This window comes from Tinamus guttatus, unplaced genomic scaffold (assembly GCF_059628265.1).
Source record: "Tinamus guttatus ecotype Peru unplaced genomic scaffold, ASM5962826v1 Tinamus_guttatus_pri_ptg000104l, whole genome shotgun sequence".
Lineage (NCBI taxonomy): Eukaryota > Metazoa > Chordata > Aves > Tinamiformes > Tinamidae > Tinamus > Tinamus guttatus.
This window is the reverse complement of record NW_028288638.1, coordinates 1,615,163-1,635,405: the sequence shown is the minus strand read 5'-3', so window position 1 is coordinate 1,635,405 and position 20,243 is coordinate 1,615,163. Positions and strand designations below refer to the sequence as shown.

The 20,243-nt window shown below is 39.8% G+C and overlaps 1 protein-coding gene across 3 annotated transcripts in view; it reads right to left on the bottom strand.

Annotated features, from left to right (window-relative positions):
• The window catches only part of TPK1 (thiamin pyrophosphokinase 1), a 264,754-nt gene that overhangs the window by 140,664 nt on the left and 103,847 nt on the right, over positions 1–20,243 (bottom strand). For all 3 annotated transcript variants that reach the window (XM_088520866.1, XM_088520869.1, XM_088520868.1), the window contains exon 4: positions 460–532. In XM_088520866.1, coding sequence (XP_088376992.1) covers positions 460–532 — 73 coding nt within the window. The remainder of the gene's footprint in view (positions 1–459; positions 533–20,243) is intronic.

Here is a 20,243-nt window from a genome sequence, read left to right as displayed (position 1 = left end):
CTGAAGTAATTGACCATGAATATAAAAAAAATATCATGGGAAAGTGCTACTTTGCACAAGGAAAGACTGATCAGGTAAGTCAACACATGGAATTTCTCATCCCCCTCCACCCTGAGGGCTGCCACATTGCATTAATGTAAACTTTGCAACAACAGTTCTTTCAATTTCCCCTTCACAGTCATTAATATGGATATATTGGGGTGGACAGTCTGATACCAATAAGCCCCTAAAAATGCATGTCTTCAGTGGGTAAATCTTACTTGCAAGGTAAGATGCAAGTGAGTGTACATTAGTGCAGTGCCACTTGGAGCACAGTATCTCAGCCTACAAGGTGCTTCACACTTGGAGCTTCAAAGACACCAACTGGAGCCAAAAATACTTAATAACCAACGGGGCACTAATGACCTGGATGCTACAGTGATCTAACAAACAAAAACACATCAAAAAGATTTAATTTACCTTGACCTTGTAGTACTCCTCGACTTCAGGCCTAATGGAATCAAAATCACCACTGATGTAATCAGGCAAGAAGCTGAAAGAAAAGCAATGAGCAGTGAAATGAAAAATTGAACCACCTTATTACATTTAGTATTTCTTTTTAAGAGAGCTAAAGGGCAAAGGTATAACTAGTCATCTCTCAAAGGAATGGTAAAAATATGCTAAAAATATGTTAAAAGAAAGCTGATATAACGTAACGGTCTGACTGCAAAATCATTAAATCTTCTTTTATGAGTAAGCTACACGCTCTTTAGATGTTCACACATCTCCACAAGTCAGTATTTGTTTATTTATTTATTTACATCAATGAGCAAGTCACATTCAGTGTGACTTCTCAAGCTTCAGCAGCAATTCCAGATACCAACTCTGAAGTCCTAAGCAAATAATACTACTGGCTTAGATGAGAGAGAAGGGCCATAAGAAAAGGTGCACACTGTTTCTATAGCAATAAACAGATTTTTCTTGTACTTGAACAAAGGCAACGCCATTAAAAGCAAACACGTTAAGTCTTATAACAGTGCTCTCAGATGTATATGCTTATCCCACTGCTCTGTGCAGCAGCCCAGCAAGTTGAGCAGAAAGAAAAACAGACAGTTGTCACGGAAAGTCAACTTGTTAAGACACATATTAACTTCAAAGAAAAGGTCCATGTCTTAAGGGAGTTTATCTGACTGAAACACTGCACACAAATCCAAAGCTATCTTTGTCATTTTCCTCTGCATTACATACAAGCTCATAATGAAGTAATCTGAGAATACATTGTAAAAAGTTGTTTCTAACTTGCTTGCTTTTGCAGTATTGCTTTGCATTCACTCCAGGGTACAAAACAGTCCTGGGGAGCAGGCTCACCACAGTGAGAGGAATTCTGTCAGAAGAATGTAACAAGAATTCTCTCTATTAAGTTAAAACAGCAGCCTTTATTTAAAGTATCATGCATCATGCATCACATATTGTAAATTTTCATTTCTAAGCACTTAAGAGGATGCAGTCTACTGCACTTTAGAACCATGTTTTAATCAATCTTTACACCTGTTAATTATCGCTAAGTGTATAAGGTCACAACCAGTTCAGCTAGCTTAATTCTCCTCCATTTTACACTGATATTGAGCAGGAGTGAATCAACTCCGTAACCCTGACAGGGGCAAAGTATAAAACTGATATGAGACCAGTGGAGTCTACTAAGCCTTTTGTAGAGCTCTCAGGAAGCGTAACACCCAGTGCTGATCCTCTGAGGGTACGGCTCAGTTGGAGATTTTCCTTTCTCTTAACTATATTTCCTTTGCTCTTGCTCCTCCGTTCGTTCCAGGATGTTTTAGAGCCATAGGACACCTATCTAAACTGGCTATGGAGTAAGGAGGGCCAGGATGGATTCCAGCTTATGATCCAAAAGTGCTTCTATAGCCAAACGATTAACTTACTTAAAAAAGCAGTTTTTCAGTATGAAAACCTGTAAAGGCTTAGTCAGCTTACTAAGAAAAGACAACATTGTCACAAAAGTTGTGAAATAGAGGATCTTGTCCAAGGGGATCCTATCCAGGCAGGACAGAGGCTGAAAGCTCACTGAGCAGCTACATAAACTCCCCAAATGCTGGCCTGGACAAAACAACCCCCTTCTCCCCTGCCAAAAAAAAACCCACAAAAGAGATTCCAGAGGGTTTGCCATAGTTTCAAGATACATCTTGAGGTTTTAGTCACCTGTACTATAAGGCAGTAATTAACTCTTGCTGGAGAGACTGATTACAAAATAAGTAGAAGCCATTTCTACCCTTGAGGTTTTCTTGCTAAGTAAGCACAACTGGGCCTTTGTCTTAGGGAAAAAAAAAGAACTAAACTACTGGACACAGAGCTTAATACTGGAAGTAGTTTTATGTTAAAGCATTCAGCACCATTATGTTAAATCTAAAAGATTTATAGAACTGGTTCTTCGTTCATTCATTGAAGAATTCAGCACGGAGTGCTAAATATGCCTTTTTTTTCTTTTATACCGCTCTTTAGCAGTTAGTTTATAATAAAATATCGTGCTGTCTCCTTAAATAATTGCCCTGGTATAAGTGTTCAGTAGAATCATTAATTCAAAGTTGGAGTTTCCTAGTACTATTGACTTTTCTCATGATGTAGCTCCTTGAGCACATAATTGTGTGCAATTAACCTTTTTTAAACAAATGTTAACATTGGAGACATGAACATTTAAAGACAGCGTCTGTGGTAACCTTTGCTTCTTTCAGTTAAAACAGGAGGAACAACCCCACACAGACAAATCATACATATCCCATCTGTATCACCTGAGGCCAGAGCGCGTTCCCTACGCTCCTTTTCAACTACGAGAGATAGACTTAAAAAAGGGGGCCTTTTACCTCAGAGGAGCAAACACCCATGAGCTCCTCACAAGTAGGAAAACACAGTGGAGATGAGTGAAGTCACCCTTGCCTTTCATAGTCAAGTCATTAGCATCTCACAGTTGGGTAACTTGGAAGACAAAGCACTCCAACATTCCTTCAGCATAAATACTATATTCAACTTAAAAAAAAAATAAACCTCCGAATCTATATTTTCTAGTTTTGAAGACACACTTTCAGCCTGCCCTCCTGACTGTCACACTGTCAAGCTCTAATGCAACTGACTACACAGAACAGTAATTCTTGAACATTTTGTATAATTAGGGTAAGTCTGGATAACAAATTTGGCAAGAAAACCTCTATTCTGCGGACCCAAGTTTAACTACAATCAGGAAATTCTATGGTTAAAACTACTTGGTAATATTTGGCAACCTTGGAAAAAAGCTTCTTTTCTCCTTCATTTTTAAAAATACTTGGTGCTTAGGAACATAAAACTATTATTTTATTTGCCAATGCTGTGATTTAAGGAAAAAGATAAAACTGTGCGAAGATACGAGGGCAATAATGCATTCATTTATGCTTGCCTGGCATGCAGTGTCACCTTGTGAATAATAAAAAAATCTGAAATAAACTGTAGAACAGATTATCCTCAGCTCAAACTGCTAAACAAAGTACGCACTGGGGACATTTTCTGTGGGGGACAGGCAACTAACTCTCATTATCATTAACAAAAATCATGCTGCTAATTCCCTGCTTTGAAACCTTATCCCTTAGTGGCAAGGAAAGGGCTTAATGATAGCTGCAATTGTTCTTTTCTAAGTTGCCAGTGTTTCTAAACCTTCTTCACTTAGTTAGAATCAATATGATACCACGTAAAAAGATATTCCAAGATTTAAAAACTGGTCACTTGCTTTTTGTGATGCTGGACTTCCTCCTGTTGATCACAGAAAATAGAAAAAGACAATAAACTTCCACAGATAACTACTATTTCTGTCTATTATCCACAGACTCATACCCTGATAAAGCATATGTGTAGGCAGCACTGCTGCCCCCACCTTAGAGAGAAGCTGAGACTACTTAGCACCTCTCAGAAGAGAGCAACATAGAGAGGCTCAAGGACGATGTCCTGGTGTCACCTGGAGTTGAAGACAGTGGCAGAACAAGCACAGGTGGTTCAGCTACTCCTCCAGAAGTGACAGACCATCATCTTCTCGGACACCAAGCCACACAGAAGTAGAAAGACAGGCAACGTAACAAGGACAATCTCTTGTAAATGACAGTATCTGACTAAGACTGATGCAAAGCATCAGCAAACAGATGGCAGAATTTGTTCTAAAAAATGAAGAAAGCCAGTCTGAGAAAATTAATTTGTCCATTATGGAATCAAAGGGATGGCCTGATGGTGAATTTATAAAGAAAAAGTCACAAATTCCACAAACAGTGAGATCTACCCATTAGTCTCTAAAAGGCAGCTCTGGAAGCCAGAGTAGCTCAGACCTCCTTTGTGGAGCAGCACTGAAGAAGGAATTTGCTGCTCCAAGATAAGAATACACTTTTCCAAGACAGGATAAAAAAAATATTTTCCACAAAAGCTAGTAATATGCATATTTTGTTTACCCTCATTAGGTATTTATTAATAAGTGTGAATTAGAAAGTCATTGTACACTTTTGTAAGCCAATTCTGATGAGTTGTATTTTAACTCTAAGTGTTTTTTCTGTGAACTTTCACACTAGTAAGAACTCTGACAAATCAAGTGCAATCAAGCAGTAAACAGTTATATGTGAAAGATTGATTCATTGAGATCTCTTTATTTTCATAATTCGCTTACTCTCCCTTCTCATTTGAGAGAATACTTAAGTACTTGCCCTATGTTTAGCATCCAGTTATGTACTCCAAAAAAGAAAGCAGATTTTTTTGTTTCTTGACCAGAAAAGAGACATTTTGACACTGTAGAATCCATAGAGAGGAAAAACAGCCATTAAAGGAGAACTGCAACATAAAAATGTATTTATAAAGGTCCATCTGGAAGACACAAAGTCTTAAGGAGAAAACCAGATCATCTGATGACAACATAAGTGCTGAGTTAAAGTTGACTCCCATATGGTTAAATAAAATATCTTTTGTTCTGGGTTCTAATTTGTCAGTATATCAGCCCCTAAACAAGCTCCCGACCCTTGAATCTTTCTGTAAAGATGTCTCTGGGTATCTCAAGTATTTCCAAAATATTCCTCAGGTTTTGAGCCCTGACAATGACAAGCTACACTACATTTCACAAAGAAACAATATAGTGAGGATCCTTAAAAATGTTAGGGCTACACCCTGAGGAACAAAACATATTACTTCATCTTTTTAGGAAATGAAGCACACAGCAGAGAGCAGAGAAAACAGACATGATAACACATAGCTGCCAGCAGTCTCTCTCTTGTCTTTGTATGGCTGAAATCTAGTAAGTCACCGGGAGGCAGAATTTATTAAACTTTTCACCGCTGACCTCTGCTGCAGCCTCTGCGCAGCTGATAGGGAGAACCACAATACTCCCCTGCAGCATTAGCATTTCAAAGGGTAACTACACCTCTCACACAGCACCCAGGCATTAATTAGAGAGATAAATGCACATACAAAATGAAAGCTGGGCCCTGTCTGATGCTTAGGAAAAGCGTCTTTTCCAATATGCTCCCATTTCTACACAGCTTTTACATTGTATGCTCCTACTTGATTTCTACATCTTGTATTTTGCAAAACATAACACTAAGAAGTTTAATAGCAATTCTTTCAAGGCTGGTACTAATGGCACTGTTGAGAGACAGACCTGCAAGGGTATGCAGGAAGCGGTGGAAAAGGGGATGACTGATATGCTGGGGTCTGTGCCCGAGCGTCCCACCTGGGCAGGGCTTCTGCAGCCACCACGGGAACATCTATTGATTTTCATCCTTTTCTTGTCCCCCTCCACTGACTTTTCAGAGTTAAGGTACCAAAAAGGATACTCTGCTTAGCAAATCTGGCAGGTTTATACAGGTCTCCCACACACAAGCAGGTCTCCTTCAACTAAGACAGTAGTATTTTAAACAATCATTATAGTTAATGTAGCTGCAATTTAAATATCTCTGATAAAACTAATTAACTTAAAGAACAAACAAGTCTTTTATAGTCACCTGGCATATGTATAAAAAGATGCAGCTCTCAGATAAATAAATCTACCTTCTGATTAAAACCTAGAGCACTCAATTGAAATATTCTATCGAAGTTGTATTTGTCCCACCTTTTTTTTTTTTTTTTTTTAGAAATAAAACAGAGGAATGGATGAAGACAAAATGTATCCATCTAATGGAACAAATCTGCTATCCCTTGCTGTTTTCTTTTGTAAGATGTTTAAACTACTAAAACATGCAAGTTCATACCTATGCTTTGCCACATAATAAGTACAGTGCTGCTTTACAACGACTTGCTGGATTTTAATTTTTGTTACTTAGCAAACAAATCTACATGTAACAAAACCTACAAAACATAAGCAGTGGCAGTGAGACCCCGATTAGCAAATAAGATACTTTCCCAAAGACTGCCACTGAGTTTAAGGAGTGTTAATCTTGTTGTTAATCTGTTGCATTTGCTGGGTTTCAATCACATGCATCCAGCTCAGCAATCAGGACAGCTTCTGAAAAATACCCCTCTTCAGGAAAGGCTTGGAATTTGGCCATGAGCGGTAGAAGTAAGCTAAGTACAACTCCCTACCCAGCGCATGTGAAAAGGTGAAAGAGTAATTATATAGAGCAATGGAGTCTAATGTAAGGGTAGAAGATATTTCTTAGACAAAAGAAATTGAATCTAGCACTGCCAAAGCGTAGTGCCCAGTCCTGAGGCCCTCATACCAAAGTGTTCCTCTGCTCTCCTGCCAAAAGCATTGACTATCCCACAGATGTTCAGGTGGTAAAATTTTGTCTTCTCCTCAGCTAATGCTGCAGAAATTCACCAAGAGTTAGTAGAGCTAAGATACCTTACAGCAGCTGAGGATCTAGCTGATATTATTTCATAATTTAGTTCACAGCTGTTAAATATTGAATCAGGAAGCATAGCTGAGGAGAGCCTGCCTCTCATATCTGAGAAGAGGCAACCAGGCCACATTTTGCTGGACTACTCATTTGGCCTGCTAAGATTTTACCTGTAGCTTATTAAACTCTCTAGCAAAGTTCAATGTACAATGGGTACTATAACAGCCTGTAGATTCTCTTGTACAGATTAAGTGATGCTTTGTTGAGAAAAAGCTTATAGCAAATGCAGCAACATCATAAATTCTTGCAAGAGGTCAAGGTGTGCAAATAACACTGTTTTCAAGTCAAATGCAAAGTCATTTCCACTGTCACTGCAAAGATATAACCACAGAAATCATTATCAGGCTCCAAGAATCGAAACCTACATGCTACAGTTCTCACTACTTCCCAGCCATACAACCCCCCGCCGCAGACACACACACATAATGTAGCTTAATACACAGAACTAGCATCCTGCCTCTCCAGGGAGAGGGAGAGTGAAGCTTGGGATTCATTACACCTTAAACCATCACAGCTAAACCCAATATAGCTGGTGAGTCAGAATCCACAAGGAGTTCAACGCAAACTCATGATCAGAAGTAGCTTCATTCTTTTAAGTGCATCCAAACCTCACACACTAGAAGAGGATGCAAAATGTATTTACTGCATTTCACAACATTTAAAACTGTGCATAATTTTCCAGTAATCTTTGTTACTCAGAAAGTCCAAGCTTGAACAAGAGAAAATAAAAGGGCACAGTGAAGGATCCCCAAGGCTGCACTGACATTGTGGTTGGCTGCAGCGCCTATAAATCTGATCTAGGGGTAGCACAGCTCAGCACCTGGAACGGGGGTAGCTACAAGAGCAGACAGCCCAGACTGAAGTAAAACAGCAGCCTGAGGGAGAGAGGAAATAGTCTGTCACACCGAACTCTGTGCTGCTGGGTTGTTTCCTGCACAAAGCCAATTTAAGGTAAAATATTCTTCGGTAGGTATAAGAAACAGCCCCCTCCCCTCCCCCTCCCCCCCGCAAATGCTTCCACATCAATTAGTCAGAAAGACTGGACACCATCCTACGTTTGTGGAGAAAGCAGAAATGTCTAGCTGTGGCTGCAGCATCTTTAATTTAATGCCTAGACTGTGGTTAGGACTTATCTACCAAATTCCTCTTTGACAGTGTGTAGATCAGATGTATAGAGCTGGCTATAATCATCAAAAGCAAGGAAATTTATTTCTGGAGGAAGGTTTTAAGTGAACCCGAATAATGAGCCCTCCAGTTTGTTTCTGCAGCATTTGGCTTTCTGTCACTTCCCAATATAGAATCTAGAGTGCAAATGATGCTATTTAGACAGTTACCTACCTGACAGACATCAAATTCATCCAGGTAAATGTATAGATTTAGGAGGCATTCATAAATGAGAACCACAGAAAAGTGTGCATACATGATTGAGGCATTAGAAACATATGCATGACACTATAGAGTTCTCCCATTTCCACCTCTCTCCAAACCTCTTCCTTTCCCCCTTTTTGCCTAGGTGGCAAGGAGTATCTCAAACAAGGAGCATCTCATTCTGGATAAGTAGCACACAGTCTAAGGAGCCCCTATTTTGGAGCCTGTACAAGTTACAGAATGAAAATCACACGTTTCCTATGAGAATAGTTAGAGGGTCTGAAAAAATTAATTTAAACTCTGATGCTCCTGATGTCCTGTTCACTGTATCAAATATTTAGACAATATCACCCTGTCTCAGCTTCACTGTTTACTATGATTAAAAAAAAAAAAAAAACTTATAAAACCATTAACTGGTGTCCTACTAAGTTATAATACCATGGTCATTACCATTTTCATTTTTCCTTTTGTTAAATTTCCAAACACCAAATAACTTTTCTTACAGAATCAGAAATAGATATTAAAGACACAGATCTATCCACCAAAAATATAAGTGCAATGATGAGATACTAGAAAAAAAAAAGAGAGAGAGAATATCTTTGCATATAGTAATAATATTTATTCCTTGGGAAAGACATTCAGAGGTCGGACAAAGTGCAGCCTTCCCTCTGCCTCCACATGCGGGCACTTACGCTTGTTGTTACACTGGCAGAGATGTCACTTAGCACTTAGGATGGTGCAGACCTTTCCTTTGGTCGACAATTCACTTCTTGGTTAATATTTCCACATATTTTAATATTGATGGCCCACTTATTTACAGGTATATATGTTTTCAAAATTATATAGTTAGGAAGAATAGTCCTATCTGATTCATAATGAGAGAAGGGGCCATATTTTATTAGGATGACATGGAACTTATTTCTTTAATTGCCCTCAGAAAGAAACTGCAAGTGCTCCTTAAGAATGGAATTTCACTGCAAGCAGAACTATCAGCAAGCTCTAGGTAGTGAGATACAAGTTCAAGCTCCCATGCAAAACAAGTGTGCACCAGCCACGTAGCGCCGCTAGAATTTGTGCCTACATCGAACAACAAAGGCACAAAGATTCTTCTATTCCTACCTTCAGCTTCAGTTCTACAAACTCTAAAAGGTGAGGCAGACCTGCAGGTGTCCAGGGCCTTTTACAACAAACTATTTTTTTATAGCATTCAGGCTGTGGAATCAAAGAATAGTTTCTTTTCAGTGATGGCAATCCATGTTTTTCTTTCTAAAATTATTATAATGCATTCAGTCACTGAAATCACTCACTCTTCACAGACACCAGATACAAAGTGAAGCAAGCCAATGTATGAAGTCTGAATCAGTTCATTTACACTGATGGCTGGGAAAAACCCACATTTGGATTGACAACCTGTCCATGGCTCCGTGCCAAGATCCTGCCTAATCCACTTTAACATGCTGAAATATTAAACCCCACAAGCTTTAAGAACTAAAAGAGAATTTTTGATGAGCTCTTTAAACAGGGTCATGAACACGATTACATTCCTTCTGCTGGTGCTACTGAAAGAAGTGAAAACTTGCAAGGAGCTTTTCTACTGCGAACTCAGCTAAGTCAGTGTATTCTACTCTGATTAAGAGAGAGTGTGTGCATAACTGGGGGGCATTGCCCCTCTGATGGAAGTCCTCCTAAGTATGACAGAAATGTTATTAGAGTTCCCAGCACCACTCTCGAGATGTATTACGATTACACATATGCATGACAGTGCTGACCACTTAATGCCCCTTGTCATATGCAAGTTGAAGAATAAAAATTACACTGACACCCAAGGGTATTTTATAATAGAATATGTAATAAAATAATAAATTTGCAGATGATTTTGGCTTTGCCTTGTGGTACCGCATCATACACAAAACACTTCCTGGCCTCTCACTCATTACTATTTAATTACAACATAATACCTTTCTTTCAGACTTAATTAACCTTCAAAAGGAGGCTATGACCTTGGGACCCTCCTGCACACTTGCAATGGGCTGTTAGAATAGTCCTCTGCCAGGAAATATTTCCTTTTATGCTGAGATTTAATGAAATGCACAGATATTTTATGGGGAATGCATGAGAGACGAGATTCCTGCATGTGGGCACTTAATAAACAAGAGCTAGAGCATACCAATTAGAACCATAAATCAACACCAGAGTCATGCTAAGGATGCTGCAGAAGTTTCCCTAGAGAGGACAACCTCATTACAGTAAACAGGCACATGATGCTCTCCCCTACTTTCACTTTGTGGTAGAGAAGAGGGAGTGAGGGAATGGGAAGGGATTTGCCCATGTAATTCCTGTTTAAAACAACAGAAGCTTAAGTGTCCCACCAAGTCCAACCACAGCATGGCGGGGAACGGAAAGCAAAATAGGAGCAGTTCCAGTTCCTGTCTTTGTCAGAAATTGCTGTCCAGTTTGAAACGCCGTGATTCTAAAAGGAAATGGGACAGCAATAACTATTTTACAAGATGAGAGATAGGAGCACAGAGCATGCAGGCACATTCACCGCTTGGCTGCAAAGCTTATCATTAAGGACCCGCGTTGGCCCCTTGGTGCCAACCAGAGCAGAAGCTTCCCAAGTGTACGTAGGCTCTGTAATTCACTTGCTAGCAACGTTAACTCTTCAAAATGGATTCCTTCTCATCCTGTGAATTCCCTCTGAGAGTTAATAACTCCATCAATACACAATGCATCCTCCTAACGCAATTCTCTCTTGTGCAAAAGCACACAAAAGTCACCTTACTGAGTTTTCCCTTTTTTTTTTTCCCAAATGAAAAGTATCAAAAACAGGAGATACTGACATTCCCACCTTTCAGCTTCTTAATCAGAAGTATTTGTTATCAAAGAGGATAGATGACTCTCCAATAAACTCTCCAATTCCTACCAATCAATCCAAGTTGCTGACCAATTCATTCTTTCTCAGCAGTATTTCTGGGCCAGTCTGTCATTGTCTTACCTCTCAAAACACCCCAGTGCACACACTCCAGCCTGAGCTCCCACGGGCACTGAACACACTTGCCGCAGCTCACACAAGGAGAAAATCTCAGCCCTGCTACAGATAGTGCCCCAGCTCCCAGAGGCAAATCACACCTTTGGCCTTCCTGCCCCAGAGCCCTGCTTGCTTTCCTACAGAGTGATGGTTGCTCCACAGAGTCATTAGCCTCATTCATTTCAGAGACTTTTCCCTGTTTCAGTTGAGAATGTTTTCACTCCTTCCACACTAACCCTTTTCTTCTCATTCTTTTTTCTTCCCCAGTTTTGGCCTTTCAGAGGTTGGGCTTGTGCTGTCACCTAACTTTTTCATCTCTCCTAAACCTCAGGGCAAAATCCATGCTCACAAAGAAGCAGAGATACTCAGTTTACTTTCACCAGTGCTCCAGGAGCAGTAGGATTCCAAGGCCTAGTCAAGTTTCCTTCACTTCTGCACGGAAGAGATTACAATCCCCAGCACAGCTCTCCACTCTGGCCTACAGCTGCATGCCCAGCAGTTTGAATGATGAAACTGGACTTCAAATTTGTTCAAACTTTTGACACTATCTGCAAATCAAGTCGGTGTACTTCTCACTACAAACTGAAATACAGAAATAAAAAACAATACTCCTTTCCAAAATCCTACTGACCCTATACTAAATAGTTTGAACTACACCTCCACACCAATCTCTGGAGAAGGCGGGAGAACTCTAAATAAGTCATCTTTTATCTGCTGTATCACCATTTCATACATCAGTCTAAAAATAGACTCTTTTTTTCTAAACTCTCCAATTCTTATCAATCTCCTTTACTGACATCTTATCACATTAGCCCTCTCCACAGTAATAGGATAATCCACTCTCAAACTGCAAACCCCTAATGTTGTCTGCAGTCAGATAGTCACCTTTCCTTATTCATAGTGCTAATAATGAATAAATGAAGGGGGACAGATATACGATCACCTACTGCTTCTCTTTTTTCTTTTCCTCATGCCATTCACCTTTCATACAGAGATTAAGACACTTTCAGATATGCAGAAGGAGTTAGGGAGCAGGCCCTATGCACACAGTCACGCTGACTCCAATCACCCTCTCTGCACGTTCCCGTTTACCCCCATAACGTGTACACTGTGACCCGGCCACTCAGCTTCATTCCAAAACAAAGAGGAAACTTATTCCAGCTGGAATTGCTTATCACCAGGGCAGGCCAGGCAGCTGATTCACAGTTCAATGGGAGTCAAGCAGCTTGTGTAGGTGGTATCTTCCTCAAGAGCTATGAGTCAAAGAAATGATTTATTGCTAGAGGATGAATTTCATTCCTGGTGTTATTGCTTCCAAAGACTATGCTAAATACTTGTGTGGTGCCCACAGAGTGAGCAAAATAATTCTGAACACAATAAACACAAACAATTTCAACCATTGCCAATAGCGGCTTCAAGCCTGAAAGCAGAGTAATAGATATCCATGTGGCATTTATATGGTTAAGCATAAACACATTCTCACTATGTTTTGTAAACATAAAAAATAAAAATGAAGCCTGCTCCATTCCCTAGAAGAGCAGGTAATGGATAAGACTGTAGTGAGAATCTCGCCCTTGCTCCATCCATGCCCCGGGCACGAGATGCAGCTGGACTGGTTCCTCCACTTGCACCCATGACAGGGAAGTGATGCCTCACAGAAAGCTCTGATCATGTTGCAAAGGTTCTGCACAATCCATGGAGTGTGTGCAATTGCTCCGACATGTAGAGCTTAATCCAGTTCCTAATGAAGCCAACAGAATATCCTGAACTGACATGAAAGATGATGTGGATTTCTACATCTGTGCAGGCTTGATCTGCACATTGTAATATTCATGAAAGAAAATTAAGTATTACTAAAAAGAACAATAAAATCAATTAATTGTGTTAAGAGCACTGCTGAAGTTTGGAGTCATGGTTTTCCCCCACTCGCCAAGTGCATTTTCAAATCCCAAAATGAAACAAAATATAATTTGTAGCAGAATCAAACTGTAGTTTGCCCACCAAGATAATCACTGGCCAGGGTGTTTTTTCTCCTCTAAAATAAATTGAAATTGCAACTGTGGTGAGTTTTATTTATTTTCATGTTAGGTTTGCTCCTAAGCCTTTCTTGGATGACCTTTCCTTTATTTTGCAATCAATTTAGTTCAACATTCACTACTACACAGGGGAATAAACCAGGAAAACACTCCAAACCCAATAAAACCCCTGTACTTCTCTGGATGCATGTCCTCCATGTGCTATTTCGGTATTCTCCCCATAGTGTATGCACATACATACCTATCCGAATTTAAAAGGTGTGCTGCAGGATAAATGTATGTATATTCTGAGTATGTATATGATCAGACACACAGACAGGTATTCTGGTGGTACTTTGAACTTGTTGTCTACGCCTTCATCCATTGCTCTCCTCTCTGGTCTCTTGGAAGCTTGTTCTTCAAGCTGTGTCTTTGCAGTGCTAATTCGTTCTTAGCTTAAAAGCAGAAGTGCTTGCAAGAAGATAAGTGTGATTGAAAATATTTGGAATTAAATCACTGCCTGTAGCACACAGTGTGCTTTGTAACAAGCTGGTAACAGAAACCATCTGACTATCTTACTGCCTATTTCTGCCCAAACACATTTTCTTAGCTGGGCTAAGCAGCCAGAATCAAATGATGTCCTTAAGCACATCTGGAATTCTGCAGGTGTCAAAACAAGGATGCAGATGCGGCCTGTGCTTCATCTAGCTCTCAGTGACCCTCCTCGCAGAGTAACCTCAGTATAGTCCCACTGCACCACCATTCTTCTGCACTTATTTTAACGCACCCTGTAACCGTAGTTCCAGTCTACCTTATCCGTTTCCTGTCCTGTAACATCCCTATTTGCCCTCTTAGTCACTGACATACACTAAGACATCCTTCTGCTCAGTTATTTGGCACTGGTAGACAAGAAACTTCTTCTATATAGCTCATGCCATTTCCAACAGGTTTCTGAGCATTATTGCCCCTTCACTTGCCATCCAAAACCTTTCTCCCTCGCTCCAAACATACCTCATTTTGAAAAAAACCTAAAATGAGGAGTTAGGCCCTATTTTGCCCCCCCCCCAAAAAAAAACCTAGATTGCTATTTAAACCCAGAAGATTTAAACCCATTTAAACCCATTGCTTGCTGTGGAGTTTGTACAGATATCTACTCACCTAAGAGACTGCTTTTTCAGACGAACTACAAGTTGAAGGAGTAGATTTGAGTTTCCCGGAACATAAATGTATCCAGGAGCAAGATTTGGAGGAAACAGGTCATCCACACGCTTGAGCAAATTTCTTTTCGTAGATTTCTTGTGGCTCCAACTTGTTACCCAGGATTAACCTGCAACATCTACAGTTGCAGGACTTTCTGCAGAGCACAGCAACATAACTTAATCCCACTGACTAATTAATACTCAACCCTTCACAGGGACAGCTCTGCCACTATTCAATTTTTGCTCCAGACTTGTCCTCACCAAAAAAAACACAAAGTACCTTTATCACATAGCTGACTTCTAAATTTTCTCATACTGGCTCAGGAGCTTTTTCCAGAGAATAAATATATGTGATTTGAAAAGACAACATTTCCCATCAGGCATCTTTCTAACCAATGGACTAACTTCCTGTGATTTTACCTACAAATTAGAAGCAATTATATCCCCTCCTCCCCCAGTAACTAATTTGAGAATTGAAGTATAAGCCTTTTTTTATTTTCATTTATCAGTTGTAGTAAGTAGTCTCGGTCATAGTTGGAGAAACAGTTCCTTGTTCTTGATCGCACTTTCTGTGAAAACAACTGTGATACAAAGCACTTCAAAATGAATAAGCTGAAAGAGGCAATTTGTAAAATGGAAAGATTGTCTTGGAATTCAATTAAATTAAAAAAAAATCCTACTAGAGAAAGCAAGAAAAATAGTTCAAAGAAAAATGGATTTACATTTTAACCCTTTATTTCTCATGACCTTCTAGAACGTACAAAGTTCCCCTTTCTGAAGCTACTTGCTTCACTGATACCATCAAATTCAAACAGATTTCAAATACTCAATGCTCTGTTTTCAAAATAACGGGGCACATCTGAATGCAAACTGCTCAAGTCAACTTTCATATATTTATAAAGACTACAGGAGAAAGAAAATGGAAAAGAAAACCAAGAAATAAACACCTAGAATCCATTTATATGCCATATTCCAGTCAAGTTCACTGAAAGGAAACTTTAGAGACATCTGAAACTAATCTGAATAATTTGTCTAAAGATGTTATTTGTGTTCAGTCCCATCATGTAATATTTTTCTTTAATCCGAAGTCATCTGGAAGGGACTATAACGTTTCTCTACAGAAATTTTCTGGACTCTGAGAAAGGAAAAAAAAAAAAAAAAAGGCAGGAACAGATACAACGAAACTTCTAACCTTTCCCCAATTCTCCAAGAGACATTAACGCAGATCAGTCAGCTTCTAGGTCATTTATTAGCATTCATTTTAAAGCACTGCCACTGTGTGTACTTCTGTGCTGGCAAACTGAGCACTGACCCCCTCCTCACATTCTTGTCAGTCTTAACGCTACATCGTTCAAATCTGAGATCACCCTAACCTGTTCAGCAGAGAGGTCCTAGTTTAAATATTAAATGATGAGTGCTACTGCAGCAAAGAGCTAGACTGTTTTGAGGTTTGGAAGCACTTCCTGCTTTGATCTGTTTTAATCATGGAAAAACTCTCTCCTTACCCCTCAACATGCACTTGCAGAAAGTATTGTTCCATAAAAGCAAGCACTGTCTGCCTAATCATTTCTGTTGATATTCAGAGATGCAAAAGAAAGCTCTAAGCATACATTTCACCCTAACATGACACAGAGAGCAACTTTTTCTGCATCCCTGGAATTACTCCTTAGGCACAATGAACTGAAACACGCAAAGTGCAGAGTGCTCTTCTTAGGCCAACTCAGCCTCCTTTCTGAGCCGCTTTTTCTGCTGGTGACTCAAAGCACAGTATTTTATCACTAGGAACTTCTAACCTCTAGCATCAGGGTGGCCATAAATGATTTTTACCACGTCATAAAGCCAGAAATCAGCCTGATGGCAATGACATTCCTCTACTTACAATACACTAGAGGCACAAATGCAGCCATTTGAAGAAGAAGCTGAGGAAACACAAACCTTCTGATTCAGAGAACTGGGATTAGCTGAAAGTGTCCCTATATTCTCACTCCCTCAGCCACTTTTTTACCCTCTATTTTTCCAGAATAACTGTTCTAGACAAAAGGTGACCCTTTACTTTCCTGGCTAGCAATTACACCTTGGCTTATGGTGCTCTTACTGGGACAACATGGTTTTATGGGCAGAGAACCTCACTGCTAGCCAGAAGCCCTGATTTCTAAGCCTAGCCACTCATCAGTTTTGTGTTTGATTGCAAGCCATTTCACCTCAACTTCTCAACTTCTGTCCCCATCCTTCCCATCCTTAACAAGAAAATGTCTTGTAGCTAGGTCGGTGGACGTGGGTATAATGACAGGACCCTGCATGTCTTCTTTGAAGGCCTTGTGGTACCAACTATATAAAAATCTGTGGATTTATGCCAAAATAAGCTGTTATCACCTAGGACCTCCTATTCCTTATTAAATACTGCCAAAGGTATGCAGTGGGAAACAGCCCTGGTCCTTTCATATGCTGAGATTTAACAAAGAATTATCAGAAACTTCAATGGGACCATGTAAACAAGGGCAGCATTTTAGCCATGTTCAAGCACTACTGCCTGCATTCTAGGAGTAGATGACTCTTCAGTCATCTGATTTGGTAACTTGCTGGATGACTCTGAGCAGACAATAAAGTCCTCGATTCTCACTTCTGCATACTAATCAGTAGACAATGTTCTCACATTGACTAAAACCTGATATATCTACCCCAACTGTGAAGTCAGTGAATCCATCTTTTTTCATCTGTTATGTTTATATAATATATTCAAAAGATCTGTGTGTGTGCTTATACCCACACACACAGACCCCTAAAAGAATGCCTGGTCCTATAGCAAAGCTGTAACTTACTTCCAGTGCCTTCCAAAACAAAATATTCCTGCAGTAAAAAGGAAACAAGGCATGTGTGTGCCTGGGTACGCATGCGTAGATCGAGGATGAGAAGTCAGCCATTTCCTAACTTCCATCAGAATATGAGTAGAGTAACTCTTCTTTCTAATCAAAGTCTAACTTTTGGGAGTCACAATAATGGACAATACTGTGATGACCCTTTATTAGCAGTAGTTATAAATATTCTTATACAATTTCCATCTTGAATATTAGCAGCAGTGGACATGAAAATAAGAGTAGTCAATGCTATTAGAAGCACCTTCCAGTAAACCTGGCTGTAAAACAGCTTTTAGAGACGCTTGCACTGATCTCTCCTTCAAAATGTCTCTCTACTTTGTGTGACCTGCATAACATGCAGCTTCTGCCCCTCTCGCAATTCACAAATGTATCAGAATCATGTCCATGTAACTCCCAGAGTTCTGATTTATAGCATCTGATGACTAAGTGAAAAGAAATATATGTACTGTACTGACATAGTAATTCCAGAAGAATACATACTTCTGATTTGGTTTTATGTTGCTGTTCAATGTCACAAGGAACCCAGCGTAACTCCTTTGCATTCATACCATTTTCACCTCTCATCATTTCTGTAAACATTTGATTCAGGGATGCAATACGGCTGATACACTTACATGGTTTAGCAATGCTATTGCCCTATAGCATTTTTAAGAAATACCTGTCTACACAGGAAACTAATCTTGGCTGAAATTGAGAGCTGAATTTGCTAGTATCTCTTGAAGGGCTTTATGATTTCTGAAACAAACTTTGAATAATATTTACAATGTAATGCTACTGGAATAAAAATACATTTGATATATAATCTGGTAAAAAAAATCTAATTAACTTGTTGAAGATTAAAAAAAAAAACACACACACACACTATGAGAATTTCTCATCTGTACTACCTAAAATAATCTCATTATGTAACTCCAAATAGACTCATCTTTCCAACTGGGGGATGGAGACGGTTTTGCTTTTAAAACTTTATTTTTGATACTTCATAGTTTTCTAAAGTCAGGATTGAAAAACAGATCCCAAGCCAGGTATCTCCTAAAGGAGCAAACTGTGGATAAACGTTGGCTTTTGGAATACTCATACTGCATTTATTAGGATAAACTAAAGATCCTGATTTTGATCTTTAAAAATTGTTACAGGTTTTGAGTCAGGCAAAAACATCGACTGTAAAAGCTTTCCTAAAGCCATTTGACAAATAAAACACTGCCTCAGCTTTCAGCTTTCTTGGCTTTCAGACTTCAACCCTGCATACAGGGAACTCTTTACCACCAGCATTCATGGGAAAGCTCTTTCAAATAGTTTTGACTTCACAGTTGCACGAAGGCTTTTATTATCTCTCAATATTTTTTATCATTACAGAAGCATATCCTTGTATCAACACCAATGTAGAAAAAAAACCCTTAATGTGTGTAAATATTTCACATACCCCCCAAAATATACAGTGATTAGATGGTAAAGTCAAGAAAATCCCATTGTACTCATAATTGTACTAAGAAAATATTTTTCTACAATTTCTGCATCAATGACTTAAATTCTGCCTGCAAACAAAATAGCTTGAAACAAAAGCCAGTTCAATCTTAGGAGTTCAAGCAAAGAATTCCTCTCAACCTTACATTAAGCTATATCAATGTCTAATTAACCTCATAAGCACACCATTTCTCATCTCCAATATAGAACACAGTGAAGTATATACGAATTCCTCACGCCGTGATCCTATTAACGACCCACTTCTTCATAAGTAGAATGTTATTCGGGAAACAAGGTAAAAGGGTAAGAATCTTATTTTACCCCTGGGTGTTGCTAGCTGTTGCTCTGTTGTTTCTATTTTGATGATCTTTACAACAGGGACAATTTCTATGATTGGGTAAATTCAGTCTGGGTTATAAATAGGCAGCTGAACTACTAAACAAAGGGAAGACAATACAGCTGGTGAATTGGTACTACTAAGCCACGCTAATTGCCAGGTATAGACATAAGGAATCAAGATACATGTACATGTTCCACCATGAGTTACCTTTCATGCAAGCAAACATGCAAAACTTTTCCCTGCATATATTACACTAGCTTTGTTCTCCTATTCTGTAGAGGAATGGTTAGAGAGCCGCGGACATGGCTGCCTAGCAGGCCTGCTCAATTCCAGCCTTCAGGTTTCAGTGAAAGAACAAAGGGACTGCTAACTAGGAGATAAGGAAGTAGACCAAGGTCAGAGGGAATAAAAGAGCTGTTGAACTAAAAGGATGAGCTAAACAAGTAAGGGGGGCTGTAAGGGTCTTAGTTAGATCATTGTCTACCAATTAGGAGCCTGTGTAATTACATCACTAACTGTTAGAATCATATAAATGTACTGCATGTAAGCTAATAGAAGAAGCCAGTTCCAGCTTCTATGAAGTTGTTGTCTGGCATTCCTGACCCGCTCCAAGCTGCAACAAGTGGCGCCCGAACAGGGACACGATTCCGAACAGGGACTAGATTCCGAACAGGGACTAGATTCCGAACAGGGACTCGATTCCGAACAGGGACCAGATTCCGAACAGGGACTGGTACAGGGACCTGGCACAACGGTGCGGGATTCCGGAGGACGACGTACAGGTGCAGCCGAGTGATCCGACCAAGACGGGGACCGGAGCGGGTAAGCCGGCCGTGATTGCGCACACGGAAAAGACGGCGTTGGGGGGCAAGAAGCTGGGGCCCAGGACGGAAAGACGTCGTCAGGGAAGGGCTAGAAGCAGAGACCCCGGTGTACGTACAAAATGGAGCGAGAAGCTGCTGTACAACTGCTGCTGGACTTATTAGCAAAGAGGGAGGCAGCAGTGAGCATGAAGAAGCTGTATGAGCTGTATAAATGGGCTAGAGACAAGGGACACTTGCAAAGACCCAAG